The sequence below is a fragment of the Oryctolagus cuniculus genome, chromosome 8, assembly GCF_051225735.1.
Source record: "Oryctolagus cuniculus isolate XC-2025 breed Fujian yellow rabbit chromosome 8, ASM5122573v1, whole genome shotgun sequence".
Taxonomy (NCBI): Eukaryota; Metazoa; Chordata; class Mammalia; order Lagomorpha; family Leporidae; genus Oryctolagus; species Oryctolagus cuniculus.
Window position 1 is genome coordinate 46,552,323 of NC_142874.1, and position 17,763 is coordinate 46,570,085.

Consider the following 17,763-nt stretch of genomic DNA (forward strand, 5'->3'; position numbering starts at 1 on the left):
CTGATCTGAAGCCAGGAGCCAGGCGCCTCCCCTTGAACTCCCTTGCGGGGTGCAGGGACCCAAGCACCTGGGCCACCCTCCATCGCCCTCCTGGGCCACAGCAGAGAGCCGGACCGGAAGAGGCGCGACCGGGACCAGAACCTGGCGCCCACACAGGATACCGGCACCGCAGGCAGAGGACCAACCAAGTGAGCCATGGCGCCGGCCCTGGTCTTTCTATTTTTTACTTGTTGAGGATTATGGTTAGTGGTGAATTAGGCCTGTGATTATAGAATGGGTTGAAATTATGTCTTTGTAAAAATTAAAGCAAAAAAAGAAAGGAAGGAAGGAGGGGGAATTAGGGAGGGAGAGGGAGAGGAAGGGAAGTATGTTTATTTTCTTAGAACTGTACCTATGAAATACATTAAATCTGTTCTCTTTATATTAATAAAAAAGTAATAAAAAGTAAAAAAGTTTTGAAAAAAGAAAATGCTAAAATATTTATTTGAGAGGCAGGGTTTATTTGTGGCTAGGGTTCAATATTTTTAAGGTAAATTTGGCTCATCTTTGTTATTCCAAAAGCAAGCAAGAACCTTGATGATCCATTTCCTATAATGTTACTACAAAAAAAGTTGAGGCTGTGTCCTTTTCAGTTTATTTACTCCTAAAGACCAAATCTAAGAGGCTCTATTCTTTTATTGTGTCCATGTAGAACAGTGTAACTGAATATTTGTGTGACTTTTAGGGACTAAAGACTCTCATATGAGAGAGAGAGAGAGAAAGAGAGAGAGAGAAAGGAAGCTCCCACTTTACTCCCTAAATGCCTACAGTGGCTGGGACTGGGTGGGACTGAAGCCAGGAGCTTTGATAATTTGAATTGTAGGTCCGGCGCTGTGGCCTGAAGCGCTGGCATCCTATGTGGGCGCCAGTTTGAGACCCGGCTGCTCCACTTCCGATCCAGCTCTATTTTGTGGCCTGGGAAAGCAGTAGAAGATGGCTCAAGTCCTTGAGCCCCTGCACCCACGTGGGAAACCTGGAAGAAGCTCCTGGCTCCTGGCTTCGGATTGGCGTAGCTCCAGCCGTTGCAGCCTATTGGGGAGTGAACCACTGGATGGACGACCTCTCTTTCTCTGCCTCTCCTCTTTGTAACTCTGACTTTCAAATAAAAATAAATAAATCTTTAAAACAATAATTTGAATTGTAGAGAGTGGGAGGGGAGAGAGATCTTATATGGCTGGTTTATTCTCTGCTCTCTCTGCCTCTGTCTCTACCCTGTCTTTCAAATAAATAAAGTAAATCTTTAAAATAAAAGAGACGGGATCAAGCTTCAATTAGAACATGCTCTTTTTTTTTTTTTTTTTTTTTTTTTTTTTTTTTTTTAAGCATCAAGTTCTACGTGCATTCTTTTAGGAATAAAGAGGCCTTAGCCTCAGGCCTTTCAGTCTTGTTAGGGAAAGACCACATAGTTAGGTCTTAAATTGTTTAGCACAGGAAGTAGTAATTAAGGATAGGAGAGAAGTAAGACATAAATCACTGGTAAAATCTACAAGCAAAATGCAGAAGCATGGAGGAGCATTCTGCATTACATGCACACAAAAAAAATCTAATTCTTTCCTTTTGGTCATACTTTGCTAGGTGGAAAGAAAACTAAATTGGTTGAGTAGTTTCTGCCTTGTGGCACTTGCTGCTAGGGGAGCAGGTGCAGTGTAGTTGAGTGGATGCCTAAAGAACTGATTACTCAGCGGGTGCTGAGAAGGTTCATATGAAAAAAGGCATGCAAACGAGGGCTCTTTGATCGCTAGCGCCCTCAATTTTTCAGTTTAATATGTAAGCTGCTCTATTTTTGTTTTTTAAAAATATTCACCATTAACATATTTGAAAATGGAACACAAATTCTTTCAGCTTTAATTTCTATGCCCCTCTCCATCTTTAAGTTTCAAATATATATATATATGTATGTGTATATATAAAGATTTATTTTACTTATTTGAAAGGCAGAGGTACAGAAAAAGAGAGGGAGACAGGTCTTCCATCCGCTGGTTCACCCCCCAGTAGCAGCAATGGCTAGAGCAGATCGATCAGAATCCAGGAGCCAGGAGCTTCTTCCAGGTCTCCCAAGGGGGTTCAGGGGCACAAGCTCTCAGGCCATCCTCTGCTGCTTTCCCAGGCTACAGCAGAGAGTTGGATCAGAACTGGCACCCTTGGGGCCGGCGCTGTGATGCAGCAGGTTAAAGCCCTGGCCTGAAGCGCCTGCATCCCATATGGGCACATGTTCTAGTCCCAGCTGCTCCTCTTCCGATCCAGCTCTCTGCTATGCCCTGGGAAAGCAGTAGAAGATGGCCCAAGACCTTGGGCCCCTGCACCCGCGTGGGAGACCTGGAATAAGCTCCTAGCTCCAGATCGGCACAGCTCTGGCCGTTGGAGCCAATTGGGGAGTGAACCAGCGGATTGAAGACCTCTCTCTCTGTCTGCTTCTCCATCTCTCTGTGTGACTCTGACTTTCAAATAAATAAATCTTAAAAAAAAAAAAAAAATCCTGGCACCCTAAGCCACAACGCTGGCCACTAAATTCGAATCTCGAGGGCCACACTCCAATGCAGAAAATGTTCTTCTATGCAGCAGACACTGAGTAATGAAATAAACCTTAGGTTCGTTTTAAGACACCCGAACAGGTGGTCAGGGAGCTTAGATTTCAGCCATGTCCATGACGCGAACTGGTTCTGTAAACTCGGTGACGTAACTTCTCTGGATGTCACCTTTCCGCCTTTGAGTGAGGACTGAAGCCTCCCACCCCCCACCCCCGCCCCCAGTTTTGTAAGAATGATTTAAAATAGAGTCCGTAAAAGCGTGCCTTCTACCACCTCGAAGACACTTTGGCTAACTCCGGGTTCTCTCCAGTCTCGGCGCATCACGATGCAGAACGCTTTCAAGCACCACCACAAATGCCTGACTGTCCTTTAGTCCGCTCCGCGCTGACTGGCCTTCCACTGGAGGCAAGAGTAGCTGAAGAGAAAGCTCGGATTACAAACAAGAAAACCGAGAACCTCCAGAAACGACTAGCGCACTCAAGTCTACGCGCAGGCGCAATCCCGTGCCTTTCCTCCTGGGGAGGGCACATGCGTCGACGTGCCCACGCCGGGCGCGCTGACGTTTGCAGCGCATGCGCCGTCCGCCGCAGTTTGCAGTTGCGCAGTGTGCATTTTGGGTTGCGGCGCTTGCTAGGCTGGAAAAGGGCGGAGATTCCGCCTGACCGAAGTGGGCGCGCTCACCTGCGGCCGAGGGATAACTTCTCTGGCCGGGTTCTCGAGCTCTGCTGAGTCACCGGGGAGAATACCAAAGAGAGAGCGTTTTCGTTCTGTTTACGAAGGCGTCTCTCCTGTGATTAGTGACTTTGTCATGCCGAACTCGCGGCCCAGGCCCCGCCGGGGCGCCCGGGGTGGCACCGGGGCAGCCGGCCGGGACGAGCTCGTGTCGCGGTCCCTGCAGAGCGCCGAGCACTGTCTGGGCGCCCAGGACTTCGGCACCGCCTATGCCCATTACCTCCTCGTGCTCAGCCTGGCGCCGGAGCTGAAAGACGACGTGAAGGTAGGGGCCCTTCTTCATCTAAATTGTTGCCGGAAGTTCCATTAAAAAAAAAAAAGTGTGTGTGTGTACGCGCACGCGCGTGGAAGGGGGTTGGATCCGTCGCTGGTGGGTGCTGTTCACATTTAGTGTTCACTTTTGCCTTCTGCCGTTTATGCACGCACAGGAAAAGCTCTCAGAAGCTCCTGTCGGCTCCACTTTCTCATGGTGTCTGTCATCTTCCTGCTTCTCTTTACCACCCTGTCAAGCCTCAGTCATCCGCCGCCAGTGTGGTAGTAGGCTCATTACTAGGCTCTCTCCTGCAGTCTGCTCAATGCAGCCAGCTTTTCACGACAAGTCCAATTGCACTTCTAAAGGCCCTCGAATTGCCAGTAAGGCCTTGGCTGATCCCCCCTCTCCTCCAAATCGAATTTAAGCATGCCCTTTCTCCCCCGTCAGAGCCTTTGCATGTGTGTCTGCTGTGTGTAGAAAGGATGGTGTGGGTCTCTGTAGTTAGATAAATTTTGTTACTCGTCTAAACTCACCGTCACTTGTGGATGCGTTCATTAAGCTTCGATGATTGGGTGATTTTTGACAGCTGTTCTGTTACCGGAGTGTACTTTTTTTTTTTTTCCTTCCCAAGGGATTCTGGAACCTGAATTTGGAAAAATGATTTAGGTTCACTTTCAGCTTTTCACCACCACCTACGTTGCTTTATGTAACCCAGTGTTTCTCCATGGCTGCACTGTTGCAGTTTTGCATGGGTTACCTCTTTGTCTTGGGTGTTTAGCAGTGTCCTTGACTTCTACTCACAGTAGATGTAGGTAGCTCTGTTTGTAGTTCCTATAAATTTAGTGTAAATTTTGTAACCAGCTGGCCTACTCCGGGTGGAGATGATATGTTGATGATTGCTCCTGTATGTAGGTAGTGTTATGAGAATCCTTCAAAAAGAAAAATGGATTTAAAAGTCTATTTTGGGACACTGGCACTGTGGCATGGGGGGTTATAATCAGGGACAGTACCTCTTTTGATGATATGTTTAGTGTGTATTAAAAGCTCATTTAGGGGCTGGCATTGTGGCGCAGCTGCCGCCTGTGATGCCAACATCCCATAATGGAGTGGGCTTGAATTCTGGCTGCGCTGTTTCCAATCCAGCTCCCTGCTAAAGGTGCCTGGGAAGGCAGCAGAATGGCCCAGATATTTGGGTCCCTGACACCCACATGGGAGACTCAGATGGAGTTCAAGGGTCCTAGCTTCAGCTTGACCCAGCCCTAGCTATTGTGCCCATTTGGGGAATGAACCAGTGGAATGAAGATCTCTCATTCTGTCTGTGTGTCTGTATCTTTGTCACTCTGCCTTTCATGTGACTAATACATAGAAGTGCAGCTAGGGGCTGGTGTTGTGTAACAGTTTAAGCCACTACTGGGAATGCTCACATCCCATTTCAGAGTACCTGGGATTGAGCCCTCCACTACTCTGTTTCTGACCCAGCTGCTTGCTAATGTGCCTGGGAGGTAGCAAATGATGGCTGAAGTACTTGAGTTTTTGTCACCCTGTGAGACACCTGGGTGGAACTCCAGGCTCCTGGCTTCAGCCTAGTAGCTCAGTCCCTGCTGTTGCAGGCATTTGAGAGTGCAACAGCAGATGGAAGATTACTCACTGTTTCTCACCTCCAACCCCTATACTACCAATCACTCTGCCTTTCAAATAAATAAATTAATAAATAAAACTTTTAAAGACTTTTAAAATTCATACTGTCATGATTGACAGAGTTCAGTAACCTTGTTTTCTGCTGAACAAAGTTTGTGTTTCTTTGCAGAAGTCTCATTTCCTGCTACTCCTTCTGTTCTCCACCCCCACACTCCAGTCACACCAAGCTACTTACCTGTAGAGCCCATGATCCATTTCATGTAATCTCTTGTTTTTCTCTCCACCTTAGAACCTCCTTCTTATCCTTGTCACTCTAGTAGACTTTCTAGTGATTCAGTTGCCGGGGTTAAGATGATTTAAAATATTTGCATGGTGAAGTTGGATTGTCTAAAGTAATCCCATTTTCCACAATCTTGCAGGATGGAGAATACCTGGAGGGAGATGAGATTGGAGCTGGGGTGACAGTGAGGAGGCTACTGTAGTCCAGCAAGTGATTACAAAGGCCAGATTAGGTTGTTAACAATGGGGATGGAGAAGAGGCAGCAGTTTTATAAATTTTTTTTAAGATTTATTTATTTTTATTTGAAAGAGAGAGAGAGGGAGAGAAAGATATCCTGTATCCATTGTTTCGCAGCCCTGCAATGACCAGGGCTGGACCAGGCTGAAGTGAGGAGCCAGAAACTCCACCTGGGTCTCTTGTGTGGGTGGCGGCCCAAGCATTTGAGAAATCTTCTGTTTTGCTACACCATTAGCAGGGAGCTGGATCAGAGGTGGAGCAGCCAGGACATAAACCAGCACCAACATGAGATGCTCGCATCTCAGGTGGTACCTTTACCCACTATGCGACACCGCTGACCTCATTAAGATTCAGGAGGGTTTGCTGGATTTGAAACATTGAATATGGAGTTAGAGTAGCATTAAAAGGTGACTTTGTGCTTTGAGGTTGAGTGGTATCTCAACCTTATATCCTGTGTAAGAGGAGTATGATAGTTTACTTTAGCACATTGTGAATTTTTTTTAAAGATTTATTTATTTGAAAGACTGAGTTACAGAGAGAGTTAGAGCCAGAGCCAGAGCCAGAGCCAGAGAGAGAGAGAGAGAGAGAGAGATGTCTTTCATCTGCTGGTTCACTTCCCAAATGGCCACAACAGCCGAAGCTACGCCGATCTGAAGCAAGGAACCAGGAGCTGCTCCTGGGTCTCCCATGTGGGTGCAGGGGCCCAAAGACTTGGGCCATCTTCCACTGCCTTCCCAGGCCATAGCAGAGAGCTGGATCGGAAGTAGAGCAGCCAGGACTTGAACTGGTGCCCATATGGGATGCTGGCGCTGCAGTCCGGGGCTTTAACCTGCTGCACCACAGCGCCAGCCCCAAACATTCTGAATTTTTTCACTTGTTTGTTAAATTTCTCACTACAGGGTCTCTATGAGGATAAGAACATGATTTGTGTTGTTCCTCATTATGTGATAGCCCCAGTTCTTCGCATATTGATTGTTCAGGAAATATTTGCATTGAACTATATTTGGTATGGCTGGTTGAGGTGACTGAGGTTCAGAGGATACTGTCCTGATTAGAGTAGCATCCATGAACACATTGGTGATAGTTAATGCATTGGTGATGGATGAGAGGTAAAGAGGGCCAAAGACATACTACTAAAATATAGGAGTCCACAAAAAACGAGGTAGGCAGAGAATCCAGAGAGTGATGTGATATGGAGATGAGAAGGAAAGGAATTTACAAGGTGGCTAAACTGTCTAATTCTGACATTATTCACTTGTATGTTAAAAATTCATTTCTGCATTTATGTTTAATCAACAAACAGCAACCTAAAACTGAGTGATTTTTAAGTGATTGTTCAGTAATAGTTAAGTTCCTTTCTCTGGGATCTTCAACTAATATTGTATATTCTTTGATCTTTTATGTTAATTGACTAACTCATTTCTTTTCTTGTTTATAAAGGAAACTTTTCAGTACACGCTCTTCAGATGGGCCGAAGAGCTTCATGCTCTCAGTCGAATACAAGACTTACTTGGTTGCTATGAGCAGGCCTTGGAACTTTTTCCTGATGATGAAGTGATTTGCAATAGTATGGGGGAGCATCTCTTCAGGTTTGTAGATTTCAGTATTACTTGTTGAGAATTATTCTGTATCATTCTGGATTCAAGAATAAATTATATAGTAATTTGGGCAGGAAAAGTTTTTATAAAGAACTATTAGCTATAACAGGATCAGAGTAATAAGGGATTGGTGAGTAAGAAATAAGAAATCAGAAAAATGTGGGAATAACAGATATGATGTATTAATCAGCAGTTTTTATATTATCTAATATGATACATGATAGCCACTGTCCCTGGAGCCGAGTTAGACTACCCAGGGAAGAGTTCCCCCCAACTGGACTGAGATTGAAGCCTTACTAGGGGTATGGTTCATAGGATGGCAGAGAATTTACTGTGGTCCCTTATTAGGAGCTTGTAAAACTTTTCTCTGAAACTTGGTTGAATTTGCTTTTTATGTTGCTAGAGAAAACCTCATGGGAAAGTATCTCAAAAGAAGTACTCCATTATAGACTGGGAAGAAGCATCTGGCTCCTGGCTTCGGATCGGCGCAGCGCTGGCCGTAGCTACTGTTTGGGGATTGAACCAGTGGAAGGAAGACCTTTTTCTCTGTCTCTCTCTATCTCTCACTGTCTATAACTCTGTGTGTCAAATTAAAAAAATATATATATATTAAAAAAAAGAAGTACTCCATTATAAAATTATTTAGTAAGCTAGTGGTTCTAGGGGGAGTTTCTTACCATTGGATACTACTCATTGCCTTGTACTTCAGGAAGCCTGGGGCTGGAGAAGCACGGGGCACACTGCCACTAGGAAGCGAGACCCTTCCTCCTGCCATGGCTCTCCAGCACTTTTTAATGATAAAACCTACCCTTGTGTTAACTGGTGGAAAAATATTAAAGGGCCAGATATTTTTGTCATAGAGCAAATTAAAAAAGAGTTAATTTGGCAATAAGGGGAAAATGGTTGTGTTGGGGGTTTCCAAGACATGTCTGTCTCTGTCTCTCTCTTTTAAAGATTTATTTATTTATTTGAAAGGCAGAATTAAAGAGGGAGGGAAAGACAGAGAAATCTTCCTTCTGCTGGTTCACTCCCCAAATGGCTGCAACAGCCAGAGCTGGACCCATCTGATGCCAGGAACCAGGAGCTTCTTCTGGGTCTCTTGTGTGGGTGGCAAGGGTCCAAGGACTTGAGCCATCTTCCACTGTTTTCCCAGGCACATTGGCAGGGAACTGGATTGGAAGTAGAGCAGCTGGGACTTGAACTGGAGCCCATTTGGGATGCTGGCTTTACAGGTGGCAACTTTACCCTCTGTGCCACAGCTCCGGCCCCCCAAGACCACTCAGTTCTGCTCATTTGCTAAGAAGGCTCACAGGACTCAGCAGATAGTCAATTAAAGCTCTGATTTATTGCAATGAAAGTAAATGAAGCAAAAAGAAAAAGTGCAAAGTCTGCAGGAAACCAGGCAGAAGACTCACAAGGCCTTCTTTCAGTGAAATTACACAGGGTCTACTCCTTCTCCCAGCAAAGAGTCATGGTAACACATGTGAAATATTGCCACCCTGGGATGCTCATTACGGCTCAGTGCTCTTGGGTTTTATCTGGGACTGGGCATTGTGGTACACTCTACCTGGCACATACCAAAATTCTAGGCTGCCAGAAGGAAAGACGGTTAGCATAAACCACACTCTGTACAGTTTAGATACAGTAAGCCACTCTTGTCAGTTAGGGTAGTGGCAAATCCAAATCCTCAGATGTCAGCCATGGGCCAACTGCTATCAAAGGATAGCAGTCGGGCTTCTTTTATTAACTCATTCTGCACACCAGCACATGTGCGTAAAAGAATACTGAGAAAGTACAGGCAGTATAATGAAAGGTTAACATTGCTTCTAAATTTGAACCTTTGAGAGCAGTGGAGAGTATAATTCTGCCAAGTTGGAAAATGATAGTTGCTCAGATTCATAGGAATTTAGTTAATTAAAGAACCTTGGTTTACATGTTCTTTTTAGTTATTCATGTCTTTTCCCTCTGTTGCCTCCTCCTCACGTCAAATCACATCCAGCTAAAATAAAGTTAATGTGGTTAGTAATGACCACAGTTTATCTTCTTAAGTGTGTCTTGACTCTGTTAGTTAATTATCCATTGATAACTTAGCAGGTAGTTTTGTCTCTGATGCCATGGGGTCCCTTGTTTGGCTTAGTAGACTGCTTAGGACCCGAGCTTTGGGGAAGGAGTCTAATCTGTGAAGGTTCCAGAAGTTAATTAATTTAGCAATCAACTCATTGTTGATTACACGTTTTTTTCAGTGTGGAGAAAGTGTTTCATAAATAAATTTTTCCTTAAGAACATGGATCTCTAATATGACCAGTATCCCCTCTATATTTGGTCATTATTGTAAACTCTTTATGTTGTCATTCAGAATAAGATGTATGAATATTTACAGTAGCAGATGGGTATCTCTCAAAGAGAAAACAGTTTGAGATTTGGTATATAGAATTTTTTTGTTAAATTATTTATTTAAAAAATTTTAGCTATTACAGTAGAGTTCATTTTCTTTTTTTTTTTTTTTTTTTGACAGGCAGAGTGAACAGTGAGAGAGAGAGACAGAGAGAAAGGTCTTCCTTTGCCATTGGTTCACCCTCCAGTGGCTGCCACGGCTGGTGCGCTGCGGCTGGCGCACTGTGCTGATCCGATGGCAGGAGCCAGGTACTTCTCCTGGTCTCCCATGCAGGTGCAGGGCCCAAGCACTTGGGCCATCCTCCACTGCCTTCCAGGGCCACAGCAGAGAGCTGGCCTGGAAGAGGGGCAACTGGGACAGAATCCGGCGCCCCGACCAGGACTAGAACCCGGTGTGCCGGTGCCGCAAGGCGGAGGATTAGCTTAGTGAGCTGCGGCGCCGGCTAAGAGTTCATTTTCTTTGAGTCTGCTAAATAAGTCGAGGAAAATGTGAGCAGATATTGGCTCCTTATATTATCTACTTTATGTATGTATGTAATTTTATAAATGAAATATGACTTTTCTATAGAACAGTTTTTTCTTCATTACAACTTCTGTGTATTCTCCATGAAACTTTATAATGAAGCAAACTGGTAGTCCACCAGAAGTTTTTGGATTGCCTATAGCAATTTTTTTTTTTTTTTGTATATAGTAATTTGACATTGCTCTATATCCAAACATTTAGTCAAGGAGCTCACTTTCTTGGGAGAGTTTAGAACAGTTTGGTTGCTGTAGAAATGTGATGTACCATGTGCAGTAAAACCATATTGGTCTACAAATGATTAGATCTTTTAATAAAGGAAGGGAGGGGTTCTTCACAGGTTGTGTGAGGAGCACTGGTCTAGATGATTTCAGAGGTTCCCTCCTGGTTTTCATTTTTTATTTGCTCATATCTAATTCAAAAGCCATTTCTGGGGTGAGTTGGCTTTGATTTTGATAAGTGTCCTTAGACATATTAGTTCTCTTTTTTGCAATTATACTTACTTACTTTTCTGTAATATTTAGCTAAAATGCATAATTATAATTACAGATACACTTGGCATAAACTGGTCTGGCAGCACATGAATTGATTTTTGACAACCATTCAGCTCAGTTGCTGAGAAGATATTGCAGGAGCAGCTGCGAGGAGCCTCCTAGCCACTGGCTTTAGTATGCTTTACCAGGGAATGGTTTGCAGAGAGAACTGGTGCTCTAGCAAGTGATGCTCTGGCTTTTTTTTGACAGGCAGAGAGTGAGAGAGAGAGAGAGAGAGACAGAGAGAAAGGTCTTCCTTCCGTTGGTTCACCCTCCAGATGGTCTAACCCTAACCCCAACGTGCTTCGCCAATCCGAAGCCAGGAGCCAGGTGCTTCCTCCTGGTCTCTCATATGGGTGCAGAGCCCAAGCACTTGGGCCATCCTCCACTGCCAGTCCAGAGCAGAGAGCGGAAGATTAACCAAGTGAGCCACGGCGCCTGCTCCATGGCTTTTTTTTTTTTTTTTTTAAAGATTTATTTATTTATATGAAAGGCAAGAGTTACAGAGAGGCAGAGGGATAGGCAGAAGTAGAGAGAGAGAGGTTCTGAATCTGCTAGTTTACTCACCACGTGGCTGCAATTCCTGGAGCTGGGCTGATTCAAAGCCAGGAGCCCAGAGATGCTTCTGGGTCTCCCATGTGGGTGCAAGGGCCCAAGGACTTGGCCCATGCTCTGCTGCTTTCCCGAGCCATTAGCAGGGAACTGGATTGAAATTGGAGCACTGGGGACTTAAACTTGTGTCCATATGGGATGCTGACACTGTAGGCAGTGGCTTTAGCAGCTACACCATGGTGCTGGCCCCGATGTTCTTGCTTTATTGGAGGATCTCTACTTTACGTCAATATAATTTATATCAAATTTAGGTTTACTTGTTAATGACCTGAGATACATAAATGTAGTAGGGATTCAGAAAAGAAAGAAGTTGTCAGGATTGCAGTCCTCACAGAAGTTTCCTGAAGGAGAGAGTACTTGGGCTGGGCAGAATTTGCGTCTGGTAAGTAGGCCAGGTAAGTAGTATGAACAGAGGCACTGTAATTGGTGGCATGTGGTCAAATACCTTTTGTCTTTGTCATTTTTTACTCTAGGATGGGCTTTAGAGATGAAGCAGCTGGGTATTTTCATAAAGCAGTGAAGCTAAACCCTGATTTCAATGATGCCAAGGAAAATTTTTATCGTGTTGCAAACTGGTTGGTGGAACGCTGGCATTTTATTATGCTTAACGACACCAAGAGGAATATGGTGTATAATGCAGCAATCCAGAAGGCTGTTACTTCAGGGTCCAAAAGTGTTTTGGACATTGGAGCAGGAACTGGAATACTAAGGTTTGTTGTATTTGTGTTTTAATTATACATATGCATACATATGTATGATAATGTGAATTAAAGATTTTGCCAGATATAGAAATTTAAATACTGGAATTTAGAAATCTTATAATCTTGTTAGGGTTATTCATGCAATTATTTCATTTTTCATTATATTTTTTACTTGTCAGGACATAGAAATACTAAGAAAAGCTTTGGATTATTATTGAAGTTTTAAATAATGAATTTTAAGAATTTTTTTAATTAACATTCTGGTGAGTCTCATCCAGGTTGAATCTGTTTTAGTGTCCTTCATGCCAATTATGTCTTTTTTTCTTTTTGTTCTTGATTTGCTCTTTTAAAATTTTTTATTTATTTGAGAGTTACACACGTACACACCTCATGCACATAAATACATATGCACACATAGATAAAGAGAGAGCTTCTCTGTGCTCATTCAGTTATCTGATTCCCAGATGCTCACAGTTACTGAGGCTGAAGCTGGGAAACCAGGTAGGAGCCAGGAGCACAATCCAGGCTTTCCACGTGGGTGGCAGGAACCCAGTTACCTGAGCCGTCACATCACACCTACCTCTTAGGGTTTGCATTAGCAGGAGGCTGGAGTCAAAATCAAACCTAGGCACTCTGATGTGGGACACAGGCATCTTAACCAGTAAGCCAAACACCTGCTCCCAATTGTGTTGTCTTAATGCAGTGGATGTCATGATTTATTGTATGATTTGTTTCTATACAAGTGTATTTTTTTAATAAAGAACAAGTAATGGTTGTGTTAAAAAGACAATTAAAATGAAAATGTACAGTAGATTATTTTTTCTTGATGTACGACTTTTTTCCTCCTTGTAGCATGTTTGCTAAAAAGGCTGGAGCACACTCTGTGTATGCCTGTGAGTTATCCAAGACCATGTATGAACTTGCCTGTGATGTAGTAGCAGCAAACAAGATGGATGCAGGGATCAAACTGTTACATATGAAGTCACTTGACATAGAGATTCCAAAACACATTCCTGAAAGGTATTACAGTGTAAACTAATTTTAGTGTTTAATTTTTAAAAGGTAAAACAGTGAACTATTAAGTACATTTCTACTATAGTCTAGATAACAAGATAAGAAATATTTATGAAACTATCTTCTAACTACATAAATAAATAAGATTGTTAGTAATCACAAAAGGAATTCAAGGAAAGTAGAAATTATTTTGTCTTTGAATTAAACTTGTCTAAAAAGAAAGAATGTGCAAAAAGAGTAGAGCTGTGTGGACTAGGCACCTTTGTGTACTCACAGCTAAGTAGTAGTGAAGTAATAGATAAGCAAGAGAAGAGACAAGGTAGGCACGATCAGTGTGTAAGAGACAAACTCGGGTCCTGGGTGATGGTCACTGGATTTTTGAGAAGGAAGATCCCAACTTTCATTAAATGTTAATTGTAGATCAAGAAAAATGAGAACTGAGAAAGAGAGTTACTTTTGATAAGTAGGGAATCATTGATGACAGAATATGTTTATAGAGTGTTAGAAGTGCACTTACATGGCTTCAGGAAAGGAGATTGGGAAAGGTAATGGTAAGAACTACGATTAAGGATTTATGTTTATAAGCATGAGGAGGCAGTAGTGCCAAGTGAAGGCCGTTCCTCCAACCCTCAAACCACAGAGAAGGAGCCAGTAGAGAACAAAGGGGTGTGAGGAAAGTTTGAGTCAAATTCTAAAGATTCAGGGGTAGAGATTCAAAATGGAGTATATTAGAAAATTTTGTATATGAGCTATTTTTATAAAATACTCTTCCTTTCTTCTCTCAGCTTTGATATCTGTGTGTAATAGCATAACACTTTACTTACATATATCTTTAAAAAATCATTCTATAGAGTGTCCCTAGTTGTAACAGAAACTGTCGATGCAGGTTTATTTGGAGAAGGAATTGTGGAGAGTTTGATTCATGCATGGGAGCATTTACTTTTGCAACCAAAGGTAAGGTAGCAGTATGAAAACTTAAATTTGAGAATTTATTTTATACATACATAACATGTGTTATATATAAACTTGTGTGTCCAAATGAGGTATATAAGCAAAAATTGGGGTTTCTTTGTGGAGGGACTGCCTGCAGTTGTTGAGTAGCAGTGAGAAAAGGCAGCACTTGTCTCATTTCACGGCCTCTTGCTTGCAGTTTTGGCAGATTGTCAAAAAGGTAGTGCTGACCGGCTTGTTAGGGTTTTACAGCACCTGTTGAACCCAGGCTACTAACTGGACGGGACTCACTTATAATTGCCAAGTTATATTTTTTTCATTGATATTTCTTCTGTAGCCCACAAATCATAGATTTGATATATATAATAACCATTCTGAATGAAAGGATTTTAACATGTTTACAGAAAATGATTTGGATTCAAAAAACTAGTTAGTATTTGAAAAGAAGAGCCATTTATTTTCATGTAGGTAATTATGATTTTGGTTTCTTAGTTATACCCCAAAGGCTTTTGTTGTACAGACTAGCTTCTTTCCCTCCCTGATCTCCTTCCTTTCTTTCTCCTTTCTGTTCTTCCTTCCTTAGTATTTATATTATAAAGTAAAAAAATATTACACACAAATATGAGAATATATATACACAGTAGGGACACTACTTGTTAAAGAAAAAGATCCTGCCTTATTTTAAAGTCCTTCCTTATTTTCATTGTTTTTCATTCTATACACATATTTGTATAAAAGTAATAACATTTTGATTATTATATTTTTAGGTCAAAGGTGAAAATGGTAATTGCGAAAAGTATGGGAAAGTTATACCAGCAAGTGCTGTAATATTTGGGATAGCAGTAGAGTGTGCAGAGATAAGAAGACATCATAGGTAAGTACATAAATAGTAAATATTAAAAAACATTATAAGAAAAATACTGTACTTTAAAGGTTACTTAGTGAATATTTATTTAGGTAAGGACTTGTAGTTTTCTGACCTTTAAATTTATAGTATTTATGGGGCCAGTTTCGTGGTGTAGTAGGTTAAGTTACTGCCTGCAATGCTGGCCTCCCCTATGGGCAGTTGTTCGTATCCTGGCTGCTCAGCAGAAGATGGCCCAAGTGGTGTGGGCCCTGCTATCCATGTGTAAGACCTGGAAGAAGCTCTTGGCTTGTAGTTTTGGACTGACCCAGTGCTGGCTGTTGTGGCCATCTGGGGAGTGAACCAGATGAAAGATCTCTTTCTGTCTCTTCCTCTCTCTAACTATTTGAAATAAATCTTTTTAAAACTTATGATATTATGTGTATATTATATAATTTCAAAAAGTTCATAGAAAATGAAATTAAAAGATGAATTTATTTTGGTGTATTTTTGAAACCCATGCATAGCTTGTTTTCATAGTTTACATTTTCCATTAACTTTCTCATCTACATGTACATGGGCTTAAAAATTTTTCATCCAAAATAATTTTTCCATCAAAATAATATTATCTTTTAATTTCATTTTCCATGAACTTTTTGAAGTATTTGTGTGTGTGTGTGTGTGTGTGTGTGAGAGAGAGAGAGAGAGAGAGAAGACAAAACATTAAAAAAATTTGGTGAATCTGGTTAAAGTTTGTGGAAATTATAATTTCCTGGAAACTTGTCTCTATATTTGAAATCATTTTCAAAACTAATTTGTTAATTTATTTGAAAGGCAGAGAGAGAGAGAGGGATATCAGTTGATCTCACCAAATGCATGTAATAGCTGGAATTGGGTCATGCCAAAGCCAGGAGCTTGAAGTTTATGATGGTTTTCCACCTTGGTAGCAGGGATTAAAGTACAAAGCCATCACCTGCTGCCTCCCAGCATGTGCATTAGCAGGAAGTTGCATCAGAAATTGAATTTGGACTTGAACCCAGGCCCCAATATGGCATGTGGGTATCTCAAGTGACATCATAACTGCTGTGCCAAACACCCACCTACATTAGAAAAAAAAATTTGAAAGAGTTAGAGAGAAGGAGAGAGGTCTTCCATCTACTGCTTCACACCCCAGATGACTCCAGTAGCTAGGGGCTGAGCAAGGCCAAATCCAGGATCCATGAGCTTCATTTGGGTCTCCCATGTGGTTGGCAAGGGCCCAAGCGCATGGGCCATCTTCTGCAGCTTTTCCCAGGCTGTTCCAGGGAGCTGGATCGGAAGTGGAGCAGCTGAGACATGAACTGGTGTCCATATAGGATAACAGTATCACAGGCAGCAGGTTTACTACTATACTGTAATCCCTTCCCCATCCCCCACCTCCATTTTTAAAACTAAAAAGTTGACAGCAGATTTTTAATATCCATATCCATATCCATCTGAGCAATATTTGTATCTATTACACACATAAATACAAAGAAAAAGGTATGGAAAGATAGATATCAAGTTAATTTTAATGGTGAAGAAATGGGAACAAGGAGTATTATGAAAATGGACTTGACAAAAAGTTCATATTCATTTATAATAACTTGAAGCTATCACATTTCGTGTTTTTTTTTCAAGATTTATTTTTATTTGAAAGAGTTACAGAGAGAGGTAAAGTCAGAGAGAGGTCTTCCATCCAGTGGTTCACTCCCCAAATGGCTGGGCTGATCCGAAGCCAGGAGCCAGGAGCTTCTTCGGGGTCTCCCACGTGGGTACAGGGGCACAAGGATTTGGGCTTTCCCAGGCCATAGCAGAGAGCTGGATCAGAAGAGGAGCAGCCGGGACTAGAATCGGTGCCCATATGGGATGCCGAGGCTTCAGGCCAGGGCATTAACCTGCTGCGCCACAGCACCGGCCCCAACGTTTCTTGTTTTTATAACGTGAAATCTAGTTGAGTTACTAAAATTATTAGCAAATCTATTTGTTGACTCATCTTTTGGGTACAGTAAAAGTAGAATCAGAACTTGAGACCATATCAAATCAAATACACTAAAAAATAAATGCTGGGGCTGGTGTTGTGGCGTAGCTGGTAAAGCTACTGTCTGTGACATTGTCATCCCATATGGGTACCAGTTCGAGTCCCAGCTACTCTGCTTCTGATCCAGCTCTCTGCTAATGTGCCTGGGGAGGCAGCAGAAGACGGCCCAAGTCCTTGGGCCCCTGCCACCCATGTGGGAGACCCGGAAGAAGCTCTGGCTCCTGGCTTTGGCCTGGCCCTGCCATGGCCATTGTGACCATTTGGGAGTAAACCAGAGGATGGAAGAGCGCTCTGTTGCTCTCACTCCCCCCCACCCCCAACTCTTTTCAAATAAATAAATCTTTAAAAAAAATTGTTTAGGCCAGCGTTGTGGGGTAGTAGGTTAAGCCTCTGCCTGCAGCTCTGGCTTCCCATATGGGTGTTGGTTTGTGTTCTTGCTGCTCTACTTCCTATCCAGCTCCCTGCAGAGGACCTGGGAAAGCAGTAGAAGATGGCCCAAGTGCTTGGGCCCCTGCATCTACATGGGAGACCTGGAGTAAGCTCTTGGTTCCTGGCATCAGTTCGGCCTCATTCTGGCCATTGCGGCCATTTTGGGAGTGAACCAGTGGATGGAAGAGCTCTCTTTCTGTCTCTTCCTCTCTCTGTCTGTGACTTTGCCTCTCAAATAAATAAATGAATAAAAATTTTAAAAATAAATATAAAAATAAATAAAAATAAAAAATAAATAAAAATTAAAAAATGCTGCTGAGGTGAGTTGAAGTGAGATGAGATTGGAGTATTTTCCTTACAAATTGTATTGTTAAAATGCTTCTGAAGTGTTTTTTCAACAT

At 42.4% G+C, this 17,763-nt stretch overlaps 1 protein-coding gene across 9 annotated transcripts in view; it reads left to right on the forward strand.

Annotated features, from left to right (window-relative positions):
• The first annotated feature begins 3,027 nt into the window (after positions 1–3,027).
• PRMT9 (protein arginine methyltransferase 9) overlaps positions 3,028–17,763 on the forward strand; it is a 38,466-nt gene continuing 23,730 nt past the window's right edge. For 5 of the 9 annotated variants that reach the window (XR_016211896.1, XR_016211894.1, XR_016211895.1 and 2 more), the window contains exons 1-6: positions 3,028–3,564; positions 7,148–7,296; positions 11,838–12,074; positions 12,918–13,085; positions 13,931–14,033; positions 14,798–14,904. Coding sequence is in view for 3 of the 9 variants with exons in the window: in XM_008267376.5 (XP_008265598.4) it covers positions 3,376–3,564; positions 7,148–7,296; positions 11,838–12,074; positions 12,918–13,085; positions 13,931–14,033; positions 14,798–14,904 (953 nt within the window). In the remaining 6 variants the exon portion in view is untranslated. The remainder of the gene's footprint in view (positions 3,565–7,147; positions 7,297–11,837; positions 12,075–12,917; positions 13,086–13,930; positions 14,034–14,797; positions 14,905–17,763) is intronic. The other 4 variants (XM_070047459.2, XM_070047458.2, XM_089302395.1 and 1 more) reach the window with 4 other exon arrangements.